At 41.2% G+C, this 16,204-nt stretch overlaps 1 protein-coding gene across 2 annotated transcripts in view; it reads left to right on the forward strand.

Moving 5' to 3' along the window:
- GNAQ (G protein subunit alpha q) overlaps nucleotides 1-16,204 on the forward strand; it is a 325,499-nt gene that overhangs the window by 34,437 nt on the left and 274,858 nt on the right. Inside the window, exon 1 of one of the 2 annotated variants that reach the window (XM_064291203.1) lies at nucleotides 10,925-15,825. The exons of the other annotated variant lie outside the window; for it this stretch is intronic. Within the exon in view, the coding sequence (XP_064147273.1) occupies nucleotides 15,818-15,825 (8 nt within the window). The 5' untranslated portion in view covers nucleotides 10,925-15,817. Of the gene's footprint in view, nucleotides 1-10,924; nucleotides 15,826-16,204 lie in introns of those variants that run through there. 2 annotated transcript variants of the gene reach the window in all.

The following is a 16,204-nucleotide window of genomic DNA, read 5'->3' on the forward strand; positions in this document are numbered from 1 at the left end:
AGACGTAGACAACCCAGCCCAGATGGGGGGAGAGCACAGGAGACAGAAGGCATGATGCAACCCAGAGACTGAAAACTCAGTGGTGGCAGGAAGTAGGAGCTGGAGATCACTGAGCAACTAAGCCCTTAAGAATCTCTGGAGATATGGGAGGTTGCAGTGGGTATGCTTGTTGAAAGCAGGAAGGGGTCAAGTTCTTTTAATTTACATTTTATAGAAAAGGATGAGTCCGTAATTCTAGAGGCCTTGGGATAATTTAAGGTGTTACATAATTTGATGAGGCAACGCACAAACTGTATTTTGGATGAGTGAAACATGGTGGCTGCGGGCATGGGCTCCAGCACTGCTCAACTTGGGTTTGAATCTGGATTCCAACATTTATCTGTATGATAAAAGATAAAAGTAACCTTATCTTTTTAAGTCTAAGCTGCCTCATCTATAAAATGAGCATAACCATAGTATTGTTGTGAAGAATATGTGAGGTAATATATGTTAAATAATTTGCACAGGGCTTAGCAATAGTAAGTACTCAATGAAAGTTAACTGCTATTATTACTGTATAGTTTTGTTGATCTTTAATATACCTGTCTGACTAATGGTCATAGAAGGGCAGAACCGTTAACAATTGTGAAAAACACTGCTTTATTTGCCAGTTTAATGAGATCAGAACAAAGTGTAGGCTTGAGTCTGGATTCTGTGTGAATATAAGGAGTACAAATTAAATTTAATGTGTGTAAGCGAGGAAAAGTCATCTTAAGATCTTAATGAATCTGACCATTGTTTCCGATATCTGAGTATGAATGACTTCAGTGACAGTATTTGTGCTTGTTTGCATGTTTGCAGTGAACACCAGTGCATTGTGTTTATACTGTAATAACTCGTAAGCTTATCCAAAAAAAAAAAAAAAAAAAGGCCATGAAGTATTACAAGTTCCGGTTAATTCTAGGGAAGTAGATAGGATGGAATCCTGGGGAACAGCAAAGTATTTTTAGATGCTTATGGAGTGGCTCTTCCATTGTGAAGTCTGCAGCCTCCCAGGCCTCCGTACTGTACTCCACTCCTCTGAAGGGTGCCATTTTTTATGGATTCCTGACCATGTGGTGGTAGACAGACGAATTCTTGATAGTAACAGAGCGACACCTCCTTTATAAATAAGAAATATTTTATTTATGGAATTTGCATTTTCTGCAAATAGAAATTGTGGCCAAGACTAGTCTCGTTGATTTCTTATACATTTACTTCTAGGGAATTAAATTTATCAAACCATATCTTCTAAACGAAAACAAGCTGTTGTTTTTGAAACTGCAGTCTCTAATGAATTCTTGAAAAATTCTCTATAGCGTGACAAGTCTTTATATAAAAATACTGTGTTAATGATACCTTTACGCTACTGCCCTCTTACTTTAATTTTGTACCCAAAAAGTGAGGATAAAGGTGAAACAAGAGGCAAGGGAATTCTGAAAAGAGTTGAAAAGTAACGAGCAGGGTGGTAGAGATTTGAAGATAGACTCTTAGAATACTGATTTTCATAGTTATTCTGTCTCCTGGTGTTTGTTGGTGAGCTGGATCGAGGTAAGGAGTGTAGTGTTTATGGTGGAAACGTGACTGACCTTAGGCCTCTATTGGTGGTTGAGGCCATTTCTGTGCAACCATGGTTTCTACCCCTTAGTGTATTCTGTCTGCTATGATAGAATTATGATAAGAAACATGACTGGAAGAAAAAGATGTGGCAGGAATAGGCCAACTTTTGGTATACATCTCTAGAAGTGACCGGCTTAGCTTGAAGAGTCACATAAGCCAACTGACCTTCAAAAGTCCGTTTAAGTTACTGCTCTTTACTTTGACGGGATCTTTGACTGAGCAATTGATATGGCCACTGGGAATACCACCGTGAACGGCAAAATATTCTCAAGCTGGTATAATAACAGTTTTGCCACCAAGGTTTATTATTTCACTTTGTGCAGCTTCTGTTGTGGATACTTGAAAGCAATTGCTGTCTTTTGAGTGGGTAAGCTGCTTTGAAATTTAAGATCAATGGGGCTCTATTAAATACATTTTGAAGCATTTATTCTGGCATTGAGACAAGTGACTTCAGTAGAGATTTTGTTTCATGTGTACAAATAAGGTCAACACGGAGTTATACAAGGAATGCATTCTTAGGTCATGTGTATCCAAGAAAGCAGACAAGTAAACATCTTCTCTTTGTGTGCTGCAAGGGAGGAAAGACTTTTTATTGGGATACCGTAACTACACTCAACTGTTGTGTGTCATGCAGGAAAGCTGTCTAGTGGAATGGTTGGGGAAAATTTTGAATTCCAACACCCTGGTACACTTAAAATATTGTCTCCAAGGACCAAGCTTCTGATAACACTAGGTTTACAAACATACATATACACACTTGTGTGTACACATGCACGCACATATACTCCCATGCATGCACGCACACACACACTTGCCTAAGTATGCATACATGTACACATACAGTACACACATCCATGCACATTCACACAAGTGCAAACACATACGCAACACACGTATGCACGTACATGCACTCACGTATCCCACAGGATTCTTTAGAAACTAATGCAGAAATGGGTGAAAAGCCCGAGGTCTTTGGGGAGTACTCAGAAAAAGGCTCAACAAAGCCCTCTAATTCCACCAGGCATTGGGTACCTAGGGAATGAAAGCACAGCTCTGAGGTTACAGTAAATCTTTCCAACTGTCTAATTATCAAAATGCTAGTTATCAAAATATCATGAGCTTAGGTGGACACAGAGTTTTCGTTAGCTTTTGTCAGTTAAATAAGTCAGTGTACATGTAAGTTTAATAAACATGAAGACTTTTAAACCTCATACTTTAATCTCATTTCCTTATGAAATTTAAAAGTGGTTTTCTGAAGGGAATACACATATATTACATTAATGATGAAAAAGTAAATAAGAGGGGAAAGGTCACCTGGTTAGTCATTTGTGCAGATGTGATGGCATTTATCAAAATACATTTTCAGTTGTAGTACTGGATTAAGAGAAAATTAGTAATCATTTATTAAAACAATGTTTTAGTTGGCTGCTGGTAGCAGAAACACCCAGTTCTAATTGGCTGCAGCAAGGCGGAAATGAATTTGCTCACGTAATGAGCAGTCCAGCGGTAGGGACTGCTCCAGATGTTCCAGCTCAGGACTCTTGACTCCAGCTTCTCTCGGTTCCTTTGCTTTAGGTGCTTAGCATGCCGGCCACAGGGCTTCTAACGCCACATCCAGATGCAGAAAAACTAGAGATGGAAAGGTCTCTCTCTTCTGGTGTTTCTGTCTTGGGAGCAGGGACAACACAGAGCCACTGCCAGCAGCAGTATTCAGGCCTTCCCTGAATGTCACAGTCAGAACTGCATCTTGTGCTCAGCCCACCACGGGGTGGGGGTGGGTGTGGGGGAGTGGGGATCGAACTGCTGTGGTGGTTCCTGAACAGTTAGGATTCACGCCCCAACGGGGCACGGGGCCAGCATCCCTTGAGACGCATGAGGGAGGGACGGGTGTCTTAACAGCATTGAGGCTTTGCTAGCAAGGGTTAAGGGAGAGTGAATGTTGGGTAGGCAGCCAATAATATCTGCTTTTATAAACAGAAAATTGATGGGAAAGAATGGATTTTAAAAAAATGATTAAATGTGCCTATCAAATAAGACCTTTTGTTTTCTAGGTTACTTAAAAAAAAAAGTATGCTTTTTTTTTTTTAAAGAGAAGATACATTTTGCTATAACATAAGAACTTAGAAAAATATGTCCCAAATAGAGGAATTATCCAGGAATTATCCTGACTTAGGGTCGGGGTTAAATATGGTTTTATCTTTCTCGCTGAGAGTAATGGACTTCTGAGCCCATAGCTGACACTCATCTTTGATCTTTGCAGGATAACTACTACCATTCTTGCTAAATCTCATGAAGTAATATCCTGAGGAAATATGAATATTTAGACTTGCACCAGCTTTCGAAAAAGTCCCTAGTATTGTACTTTGAAGAGAGTATTTCCTGTGGAGGGTTTGGCCGTTGAGATTAGTAAATGAGGAAGGCTGCTTACTATGCCTTCATAGGCCTTTTTACAGCATGTGGGTTTTTCACAAAACCTTGGGGTCGCCAATCACTGTCACTAATAAGAATGGTAACAGCCGTTATTTGCTTGTCACTTGCGCTCTCTGCTAAGCCCCATGCTCTGTAGGGAGTCTATCACCATTTATTTTATTTTATTTTTAAGGAGAAACCATAACTTGTCACACAGTCTCCTTCTGTAAGTGGAGTCAATGGGATTTGAAACCAGTTTTGTCTGGCCCTGAAGTCCATGTTTCTGATACATCATACTTCTTCATAAGAAGGAAGATAAGAGCAGCAATGCTGCCCTCTTTTGATGGACAGATACTGAATCAGATCCTGCAGATTAACCAGTATAATCCCAAATGCCTTTAGAGCTCAGCGTAGAACAAAAGATACTCTTTCCAGTGCTTTCCCCCCGCTTTGCGGTGGAGCCAGTTCCAACTCATGGCAATCTCATGTATTGTCAGAGTAGAACTGTGTTCTATAGGGTTATCAGTGGCTGATTTTTTGGAAGAAGTATAGCAGATATTAAAGGAGTTCTCTTGCCCTACCTCCCTCCCAGTTTATTCTTCGTAGAGCAGCCAGAGTTACGCTGTCAAAGTGTAAGGCTGCCGCGTCACTCCCCTGCCGAGAGCCTTCTGGACGAATCCTGTCTTACTCTGACTACAAGCTAAAATTGTAGAGGGCCTGTTGGTGCTGTGCCTTCTCTGCCTCAGCTTCCCTCCATTCCTCTGACGTCATCTTCTCCTACTCTTCTTTTTATTGACTCTACTCCTCGGTCCCCACTTGGCCTCCATGTCGTTCCTCAAACTCCTCAGCCTCTCTTTTGTCTTGGGGACTCTGCACTTGAGGCTCGTCTGCCCTGAACTGCTCCTCCTTTAGGGGTCAGCAGAGCACACCCCCTCCTCTCCTTCAGCCTTGCCTTAAGCATTCTCAGTGAGGACTGCCCTGATTGCCACCGCTAATCCTATAACCTAGCCCCCATTTCTTACTTTTTTTTCTAGGCCTCACCAGTAGTTTTTCCAGTGGCCATTGAGTCGAATCTGACTCACAGTGACTCCATGTGTGTCAGAGTAGATCTGTGCTCCACAGGGTTTTCACTGGCAGATTTTTTTGGAAGTAGGTCACCAGGCCTTTCTTCTGAGGTGCCTCTGGGTGGATTCAAACCTCCAGCCTTTTGGTTCTCAGCGAAGTGCATTAACTTTGTACCCCCCAGTGACTCCATCAGTATTTTACATCCTGTCTGTTTTAGTTAATTGTGTGATGTCGCCTAGAAGCTCCATGAGAAATTTTTATCTGTTTTGTTTATTGATAGATCCCAAGTACCTAGAACAGGACTAGGCCCAGTGTAGAGGCTTAGTCGATATTTGTTGACTGGATGAATGAGTCAATGACTCATACATGGATTAGAACTCTTGCTGTGATCCTGCAGGGGGACTGCTGAGGGAGATTCACAAGGACATGGTGTTACTTAATTACAAAACCTCCTTTCCATGTTTCTGTCAGGTTCGTGGTGTGGAGTTCAGCCATTTTCCATCATCAGAGGATCGAATCAGATTGTCTGGTTTTATTCAGCAGATTTTATTCCAATATTCTTCAAAACATGGGACCTACATACAATTCTCAACTGCAAGACAGTTTTTCCAGCCTATCTGAGTTCAAGCATTTCAGATGTCCTTTAGGCAGTCACCCAAAAGATTCCATGTGCCAGTGACTCTGCAGACTCAGGGAGACAATATTGATGCTTTTTGAGTCTGTGTGGTGCTGCTTGCTGATGATAAGCCCAGGTGCTGTGAAGACAGAACTTCATATGGCACTAGTTTTGGTCATTGGAGGTATGAAGCAGGACACCAGTACCAGTTGCTGTTAAGTCAGTTCCAACTCACTGTGACCCCATGTGAATCAAAGTAAGACTGTACTTAGCAGGGTTTTCAATGTTGATTTTTCAGAAGTAGATTGGCAGGGCTTTTTTCTGAGGTGCTTCTGGGTGACCTCAAACCTCCGACCTTTCGGTTAGCAGCTGAGTGTGTTAGCTGTTGGCACCACCCAGGGATTCCTGAAGAGTTAACACATTTTGCTACCCATGCAGCACGATGACTGTCAGAGAATGGAAACCTGCAGCAGGCTAACCAACATGTGTGGCAAGGAAGGAGAAGAAATGGCCCTCAGATCTCAGACCAGACTGGAGATTCAGATGGTGGTGGTAGCTAACCAGTTTTGAAGGACTTAGACGTTGCACCTTTGGTATCTTGAGTAGTTTCCTTCATTTAAGAAGTATTTCTTGAGTATCTGAGATGTGCCAGGCACTGTGCTAAGTGCCAGGGATATAATGATCAATAAAAGAGTAAGATCCCTGGCCCTCTGGAGCTTCCAGACTAATACGGGAGACAGACATACTGAATTAAAAATCATGATCAAAATCCTGAAGAAAAAGGAAAAACAAAACAGGCAGTATGAGAAAAGGTGATGGTGGGGGGGGGCCACCTTGAGCTTGGCCTTTGAGTAGGTGTGAGGGCCCCTGCTTTTACGGAGATTGTGTGGTTTCATTGGGAGCAGTCACAGTTAGCCTCAAATGTCAAATCCAGATCTCTGTAACAGGGTGCACATATTGGGTAGTTCACTAAGATTCAAAGGTTACTTAGGAAGAGAATGGCTGTTTTTATTAGACTAATAGTGTTGCTTAGGGCAACAGGATTCTGTTGGGTGGGGAGTCTGTGTGCAAACAATGCGCAGGACCAGGATATCTAGGTAGCAGCTCTGTGAGGAGGTAAAAGGTGGCAGCGGCTATAATCTACATGGTGGAAGAATAAGCAGATATTAACGTGGGACTTTAAACTGTGGTCGTGCTAGGATATTCTAGGCAACATTAGAAGCAGTAAAGGTAGATTATACTTTTTGGGTAAAGGTGTTATTCTGACTGTGTTTCAGATAAAGCCGTTGCTGTCGAGTTGATTCGGACTCAAAGCGACCCTACAGGACAGAGTAGAACTGCCCTAAAGGGTTTCCAAGGAGCAGCTGGCGGATTCAAACTGGCAACCTATTGGTTGGCAGCCAAGCTCTTAACCACTGTTTCAAATCGTAAGGTTAGTCTTTAAAGTCAAACCAGCCAGCCAAAAAAAAGAAAAAAGCCTTCACATTCATATTGTGTCAAGAAGATCAAAGTCCATTTAAATTTGGATTGAGTGACAGCTGGTTTTTTAAAAAATCATACTTGCACTAATTTAGCCACATCCAGTTGATTATAGCATTTCGTGTTGCGAAGGTTAACAGCTTGTATTCTGTTGACAGTATGCAACATTTTAAAATAGTATCCAAGTGTCCTTTATTCTGTGGAATAAAAATTTCTGAAAAATGACTGCTCACAATTAATTTCTTCAGTTGGTTCCATTATATAATGTGATGTGTTATATAATGGGATACATAGAAGGAAAAACAAAACTCCAAGGACTCCTTCATAAACTCCTGAACTCTTCCATTTAGAAGGAACTTGTATAAGTCCGGGCCATAGAATTGCCATTTCTCTGCCATAGCACTGAGGCCTTCGGATGGTGGTGGTGGTGGTGGTGGTGGTGGTGCTGGTGTCATTAAGTCAGTTCCGACTCATAGCGACTCTTGTACAACAGCATAAAACACTGCCTGGTCCTGTGCCATCCTCACAGTCATTGCTGTGTTTGAGCCCCTTGTTGCAGCCACTGTGTCAGTCCATTTTGTTGAGGATCTTCCTCTTTTTTGATGACCCTCTACTCTTACCAAGCATGATGTCCTTCTTAGGGACTGGTCCATCCTAATAACATGTCCAAAGTCCACTTTAAGTTTGTAATTCTTTGTCTTCTCCCCTGAGCTTCTGAATACCTGAATCTATGTCTGAGAATTGCTTCCTCAGTGACTTGGGAGCTTGGTCTTTTTGTCAATTACAGCAGTAAATCCAGGTGTTTCTTTCCCTGCCCTTCTCTGTGCCCTGGGAAGCAGTTTCTCAGAGTGTGGAATGAACTCCTGCCTCAGAGCACAGATGCACCACGATCCCCTGGGATATTTCCATTAAAACTGCAGGTTCCTGGGTCCCAGCCCAGAGATTCTGAATAAAAAACTCTGGGATCCCAATAAAATAAGTCTTGGTGGTTCAACAGTTAAGTACTTGGCTGTTACCTGAAAGGTTGACAGTTCGATTCGTAGTGACCCTTGGGGAGAAAGACCTTGTGATCTGATCTTGTAAAGATTACAGCCTAGAAAACCCTGTGGGGCAGTTCTGCTCTGTCATATGAGGTCACTATGAGTCGAAGATGTGGCACCAAACAACAATAACCACAGGATCCAAATAGGGATTAGCATTGCAGTTTGGTTCCCACAACCCTCCACCCCCCACCCCCAAGGTAATTGTGATGACTTCTTCCCATGTATTTGATCATTATTGTGATAATTCTATGGTGGCAAAGAGCGTTAGAACCTTAAACAAGTCTATTCCAGGGCTATACCTGGTATTTATAATTGTTACCTAAAAGCTACTCAGTTGCTGGGTTTCTTCAAATTTTGACCCAATTTTTTTTTCAGAATAGACCAGATAAGTTACCTGTCTGTTCTCCATGGGCCAAGTTACTGGGTGGACATATGATATTATATATGAGGAAAATTTTTCCCCAAAGATGTTTAAAAAAGTTATTTCAAGACAATAAATGCCTTAAAAAAAAAAATAGCTCTAAAGAAAATAAAAATAAAATGAATTTTTCTTTTTTAGAACCTTATATATTTCTAAGAGCTCTGGTGGTGTAGTGGTTAAGAGCTTGGCTGCTAGTCAGAAAGTTGGCAGTTCAAATCCAGCAGCCGTTCCTGGGAAACACTACGGGGCAGTTCTGCTCTGTCCTGTAGGGTCACTATGAGTTGGAATCGACTTGATGGCAAAGGCTTTGGGTTTTTTTTGGTTTTTGTAATTTCCAAGGACTTTAAAAATTATTTCATTACCTCTGTAAGGCACTTCATAATAATTACAATTATACAAGTAATTCAAGCAGCACTGGTGGCGCAACAGTTAAGCTCTCAGCTGCTAACCAAAAATGGCCTGCAGTTTGAACGCCAGCTACTTCATGGAGAAAAGACCTGGCAATCTGCCCCCATAAAGATCACAGCCTAAGAACTCCTATGGGGGAGTTCTTCTCTGTCATCTAGGGAATTGACTTGATGGCACACAACAACAACACGGAGGTAGTTCAATGGAGATCCAGTATTGTTGCGACCTACCTGGCTAGCTTACCAACTTGGTTGAGCTAATTTTTTTTTTGTCCTCCAAAAATCTGTTTGTAGTCACCAAAGATCCAGGATGACTTTTGACGGGAGGAAGATAGTCTGTGGATAAATGGGTAAAGGCTAGATCTTTTATTTCTGTGTCCCCCGAACTGAGCACAGTGACTGACACACAGCAGAAACTCACTAAGGTGGCTTGGCGTGGACTTCCCTCCAGGAGACTGTCGGTTCAGACTGCGACTTCCCAGAAAAGGATCCGTTCAACTAGGAGAGTCACTAAAGTCTACGTTGGTGATGCCAAAGCCAAAGCCAGACCTGCCAGTAATACTCATTTCAAGTTCACAGGTCACTGATAATGTTTGCCTTGTTTTCATAAAATGTAAGAAAATGAGCATAGACCGTTGTTCATAAATTGACCGAGCGTGGTGCCACAGGCAGGCGGTCCTTGAGGAAAAGAAGCAAAGGGCACAGTCACCAGCTGCTATGAGTGAGGCAAACAGCTCTTTGGAGAGATCCAAGACCACATGCGTTCTCTCAAGGTCAACTAGAAAGGAAGAGGAGAAGGAGGAGTCTCCCAACACAATGTGTGGGCTGTCCGGGGACGACGCAGATCCTGAGAACCCAGACGTTGTAGAGATACCTTGAGGATGCCCATAGAGGAATTTTGGAGGGAATAAACAGAACCACATCCACCTGCCACTCCCCCTAGAAGATTTTAGTAGTATGAGCTGGCTACTAATAGGTCAGCCCTCTTTGTTTCTTCCCTGCTCTTGTATTTGAGAATCTTTAAAAAACAACGCAGTTGGCTTTCTGTATCCTATTGATGTCCAGCACTCCATAAATATATACTATGCAAATGTTATTAGTATGCAGGAGTTCATGTAGAACTAGCTGGTTAAGAGTTCGGCTGCTAACCAAAAGGTCGGCAGTTGGAATCCACCAGGCGCTCCTTGGAAACCCTATGGGGCAGTTCTACTCTGTCCTGTAGGGTCGCTATGAGTCGGAATCAACTTGATGGCAACGAGTATAGTATAGTAGCTGCATAACAACGATTGTGAGGATGGTGTAGGACTGTGTTTCCTTCTGTTGTACGTAGGGTCCTGTGGGTTGGAACTGACTCGATGGTGCCTAACAACAACGACAGCAACAGCTGCTTAAGTTAAAAGCCAAAATACCTATTTCTGTGTAGGAAGTGTTTGCAGTTTATTCTCTCTGTTTTGCATCAATACAGCAGAGTGATGGATAGTGTAAGTATTTGAAGAATTTAAGCATTGGTCCAATTAGAGACCTATTTTTGTATTTTCTCTATGATGCTAAAAAGCATTGGTCATGCTGACATTTGTATTGGTTTTGGCGGCCCAGTGGTTAAACATTTGGCTGCCAACCAAAAAGTTAGAAGTTCGAATCCACCAGCCGCTCCTTGAAAACCTTGTGGGGCAGTTCTACTCTGTTCTATAGGGTTTGCCTTTTTTTTTTTTTTTTGGCCTCTGATGCTTCTTCTAAAAAGCATTGACCATGCTAACATTTGTATTGGTTTTGGCTTTTTTTTTTTTTTTTTTTTTTAAGCCAGAATCAAAAATTGGATATGGATAGAGAATTTATAAATATGAATGCATTGTCACTACTGCATAATGCATGTTTGGTGGTATTTTTATTGCCTGGAAGCATGAAAGTGCTGTAAATACTTCCTAAAAGGGTTTTCAAAAAATTCACAATACTTCTCAGAAAAGGTTAATATTTGTCTATATAATAATTCTGATATGTGGCTGTAGTTTTTTGTTTTTTACAACCCTTACCCCCTAGGTTCTGTTCCTATTTCATATCTTCTGCCAATCCCATGATAACATGTAGAATCTCCGTATCAGAAATGGCTGTTGGATTTCAGTAGCCTATACCCATTCATAACCATAATTGATGGGTCTCTAACTTTCTCACTTAGGTAGGAGGATTTTTTTTTGCATCTTGCATTTTGTCAACATCAGTGGTCAAACAGTTCCCTTTTTTTGGAGGCAAAAAAAAAAAAAAAACACACACACACTCTGTGTCAGAAGTGGAATTTGAGCAACTCTATGGAGACCAGAATCATTTCCTTTTTATAAAACTCTTTCTGAGAATAGTGATACTGCTTTGCTAAAAATGTTGTGTAGAAAAGCACGTAGACAAACATGATGAGTGTATATGAAATTCCTACTAGAAATGGTAATTGCTTTTTGCAGAGCTTGTGGAATTTTTCTATGCCGGGCATTAACAATAGGCTTGCTATTCATTAGCCCTGGAAAGGTTAGATGTTGTCCAGCCTCCAAGCAGGAACGTGAATCTAATACCTAGAGACTTCCCTACGTGAGAGGGCTAAACGTAGACGCGTAACATTCTCCTCAAATGTATCAAGTCAGTTAATTGTTAGACTCATCATTCCGTAATTTGTAATCACTCTTATGGATGGTTAGGCAGTTAACTAGCCATATTGAAGTGATGTGGGATTATAATTAAGGTAAAAATTGATCAGCAGGGTAAAAATTCAGTGGATTTCTATTTTCTGTGCTATGGGAAAAAGAGCTCCAGAGCTATGATGGACACCTGGTTAATAAGATCTTAAGAAGTGCCTAAAAGCTTTCCTTAACTGGGGATATGAGATATAACGGAAATATGAGAGAAAGGAGATTTAAAGTAAGAATGGCAAACACCAACCAGTTTTTGTCAAGTTGATTCTTACTCATGGCAATCCCATGTGTGTCAGAGTAGAGAGCGTTTTAAATATCCACCATTCTTCTTCTGCCTTGACTGACTTCTTTAAAGGAAATAATATTATATGACACAGAATTGGCACTGAGTAGAAATACAATGCAGGTATAATATTAACCTTATGGAGATACAGTCAAAAGCCAGTTAAATGATGAAAGAAAAGGCTTACAAATAACATTGTATACGAATGTAACTAAATAAAAAAAATAAATATGGAGAATTCCAAGCATTTGAAACGTGGTCTAGATCTACCACCCACCACTCACTTTCAAATAGAAGCTATGTTTGTGTGTAGGAGTCAATTCAATTAGAAATCATTTTAAGTTTAAATCACTGCTGTAGCGTGGAGTAAGCAGATGAAAGCCCATTAAAGAAGAGATTGATTGGATTCCAGAGAATAAAATCCATGGGAACTGTGAGTGTTTAGCTTGAAATGTTGCTCTGTTGCAAGGAAGAAGTTTCGGTGACAACATATTTCTCTGTATGATTCTTGGGTATGTACAAAGGGTGGGAGTGTTCATGTTCCCAGAATTCTGGAACTCAAGATTTTGTCATCTAGCTTGTAGAGTGATTCACACAAAGCTTTTTTTTTTAATCATAAATTTGGATAATATATGAATTATGGAAGTTTTTTTTACTAGTAAGTGGTACTTCTTGGGATTACTTCTTAATTGCCCATGGTAAGACCTATGTTGCTAGACAAAACATCTTAATATGCTAAGATCTAGTTCAGAAGTTTAATCACAGAACATCCCCCCTCTTTTTTAAACTCTCTGAGAGTCTAATTATAAGACTTTTATAGTAACATTATCCCTGCCCCAATTTTTTGCCTAACGGTGAATGTCTTTGTTTTTAGCTTTATGACTAGATTCTTAATAACATCTGCACTCCCACCTCCCATGCCTTCCTGTTGTTGTTGTTAGCTGCCATTGAGCTGGCCCCCAGCTCTTGGCAACCCCATGCCCAGCAGGATTGGATCCTTGTGACCCATAGAGTTTTCACTGGCTGATTTTTGGAAGTAGATCACTAGGCTTTTCTTCCTAGTGTGTCTTAGTCTGGAATTTCTGCTGAAACCTATCTGGCATCATAGCAACACACAAGCCTCCATTGATAGAGGAGTGGTACTACTCATGCAGTGCGTTGACCGGGAATCGTACCTGGGTCCCCTGCCTGGATGGTGAGAATTCTACCACTGAACCACCACTACTCCCATGACTTCCAAGGACGCAAATAAATACTGCCTGCTGCTGGTGCCCTGGATCTAATTTGAGAGACACTAGATTCTGGTCATGTGAGAGCTGCTGTTATTAAGCACTGATTTCTAAGTGCCAGAACTGTGCCAACTGCTTTATCCGTGTCATCTCATTTAGTCTTCACAGTACCGCTGCAAAGGAGAGGTTGTTACTCTGTTTTACAGATTGGGAAACAGGTTCAGAGAGGTTAAGTAACTTTACTTAACCAAGGTTACACCGCAAAGAAAGTAGTTTAGCTAGAATTTAAATTCAGCCTTGCCTTACTGCAAAACCATGGTCTCCTTCCTGCACAGCCTTGCTTTGCCTGTGACTTTACCTGTTTCATAAATTAGTCGGTCTCCCAGGAGCAAGTACTTTTCTCTTTGCAAGGTGTTAGTGCTTATTTTCTGTTTTATTGCATTGCCAAGTACATACTTTAGGTGATGTGTATTTTTTATTGTCTTTTTTAAAACTAAAACCAGATAACTAGGAAGCTAAATCATATAGCAAACCTACACTTAGGGTACAAAAAAGAAACAGCTGGTCATGCTAAGTGAATCATCTCACTTGGTGTCATCTTCCCCCTTGGGCACACACCTTGGAGCCTTTGGGCCTCAGGCATTCTCTTTATTGGCTTAATTGTTTAACTCAATAACCATTCCCTGTGTTCTCACAGTAACGTGCACTTCTCTGTTGGAAAGAGATGAACACTGGACAGTATTGAGGTGATGTGAATGTAGTTTTAATTTAAAAAAATGGATACAAATATTGACTAGGATAGGGTAATCCATGGTCTTTTCAGATGTTTAAAAGATGTGAAAATAAAGGAAGCTAAATTGTGATACAGTTTTGAACATTTAATGGAGTATAAGGAAAAGAGAACCCATTTGACCCTGCGGCTTGGCCGAGTTCAACTCATGAGTTGAGCAACGTTATTGGTTCTGCAGATAGTAATATTTACATAATCATACTGCTGGAAATGTAGCTAGTTTATTGGTTAATCTCCACACAGATAAGGAAGATGCAGTTATAACTACAGGAGAAAAAAAATCCAAGGTTTTAAAACCTGGTGATGTGAAGGGAGCAGAAGAGAGAGAGGGTCATTGTGGGCTGCTAATGTCCATCTCATACGTGGTGTGACAGCAAGAAATACTGTGTAACACTGATGAAACAAACTGAGGTAGGCAACTGAAGAACTAAAAATTGCGTAATAAAGACAACTAGGCGAGAACTAAAGGTGAGGTAAGTGTGAATGAGTTAGACACCAGGAGGCAGTAAGTCAATTAAAAAAAAAAAAAAGTCAATAGATACTGTCTAAATTTGGTAAATTAAGATGAAATATAAGCATGTTATTTAGTTAAACTGATAACCACAGAAGGACAGTAAAAACAGTAACAATGGAAGGGAACGGAAATGGGGGATATGGGCCCAGAGATACTTTCTATTTATTACCATCTGGTCCTTTTTGGAAATTTTTTTTTTCTTAACTGCACATGCATGACTTTAAAAATAAGTTAGGAAAAAAGAAGAATCTCAACAGTTGTGGATGTGTGGCATCAGAGATAACTTTTCGTGTGAATACAGCATCAGTGCTGTTACTAGACTAGCCAGGACTGCTATTGCCAATGGTGGAGGGCTCTCGTTCTGAAGAATCAGACAATGGTTAGTTGGGGTGGGCTTACAAATAACTTGCATCTATATTCTCATTCAAATATTTAACTGGTTTGATGGGTTACATCTTGATCAAAATGTTGGAAAAGGCTGCAGATAATAGAAAAGTAAAGGAAAAAAACACCACCCTTCCTCAAAACATGCAAAGTGAAGGGGCTCTTGCTTCCAGAAGCCCGTATGGAAAGCCCAGGGCTGGTACCGATGCTCCTGGACCCTCAGGGTCCTACTTCTTATTCTCAGATGAAAGAGATGCCTGCGCTGCCTTTGTTTTCTCTGGTCTGAGGAGTGGCCAAGCTTCAGGGCACTGACTTCCTTCCAGGAACTTCCTGAAGGGGAAACTTTGACTTTCCTACTTGAACACTCTAAATAAATGCCTGTGGATTGAACAATGGCTGCAGCAGTTGTTTTTCAAGAAGGGACTTAGTTTTGTTCTGATCTTGTGAAGAGTAGATTGTTGTGTTCATGGCGCCTCCAGGTGGGCAGTCAGTGAAGGGAGTCTTCGGATTGCCAATTGCTAAAGAATGGTCAGCTGGGGAGAGGGTGGCATTTAATCATTCAAAGAATGAAAAACCCAACTGAGCACTGGGGACATTCTGGCCAAGCTGTGGTCAATACCTGATGTGTCAGGAGAATGAGATTGGGAAGGAACGGTTAGGGCTCTTGGAAGAGGAGACTCACGGGGTTGTGGTGGAGTATGAGCCCTTGAGAATGATGTATTGATGGTGCTGTTTTTGTTTCTTTCCTTACTTCACCTGGTCATGCTGGAGACAGCAGTGCAGTGATACTGTTAAGGTTAGGGTGGGAAGCAACCAGGGAGTTGACGAAGCGCCTTGAACTCAAGGAACAGCTGAGGAAGCACCATGGCTTAGTAAGTTTGATAAGTAGATCCCTTGTCCAGCATGTCTCTTTCTGTCTCTCTCCAACCTAATTTCGACTGCCTTTCCGATTTCTAAGGAATTACATCTTTTGAGATGAAGGAGGTAAAATGTGATACTCTGAGGTTCTCCCAGCTGCTGGAAAATTCGGCCCAAGGTTTGTAATTGCAATTTGTCAGGAATTGATTTACTGTGGATTTTAGTCCAAGACTTGCAAAGTGAAATGTTTCTGGGATTCAGGTGGGTGATTTTCAATGAGTGACACTGTCTGGTTGGGGACTCTGGCAAACAAAAATGTCTTGGCTCATTGAAGCTGCTCTTTAGCTTCAAATGTTATGTGTAGAGAGCAGGCTTAGGGTTGCCAGAGCTTCC

This window comes from Loxodonta africana, chromosome 9 (genome assembly GCF_030014295.1).
Source record: "Loxodonta africana isolate mLoxAfr1 chromosome 9, mLoxAfr1.hap2, whole genome shotgun sequence".
Classification (NCBI taxonomy): domain Eukaryota; kingdom Metazoa; phylum Chordata; class Mammalia; order Proboscidea; family Elephantidae; genus Loxodonta; species Loxodonta africana.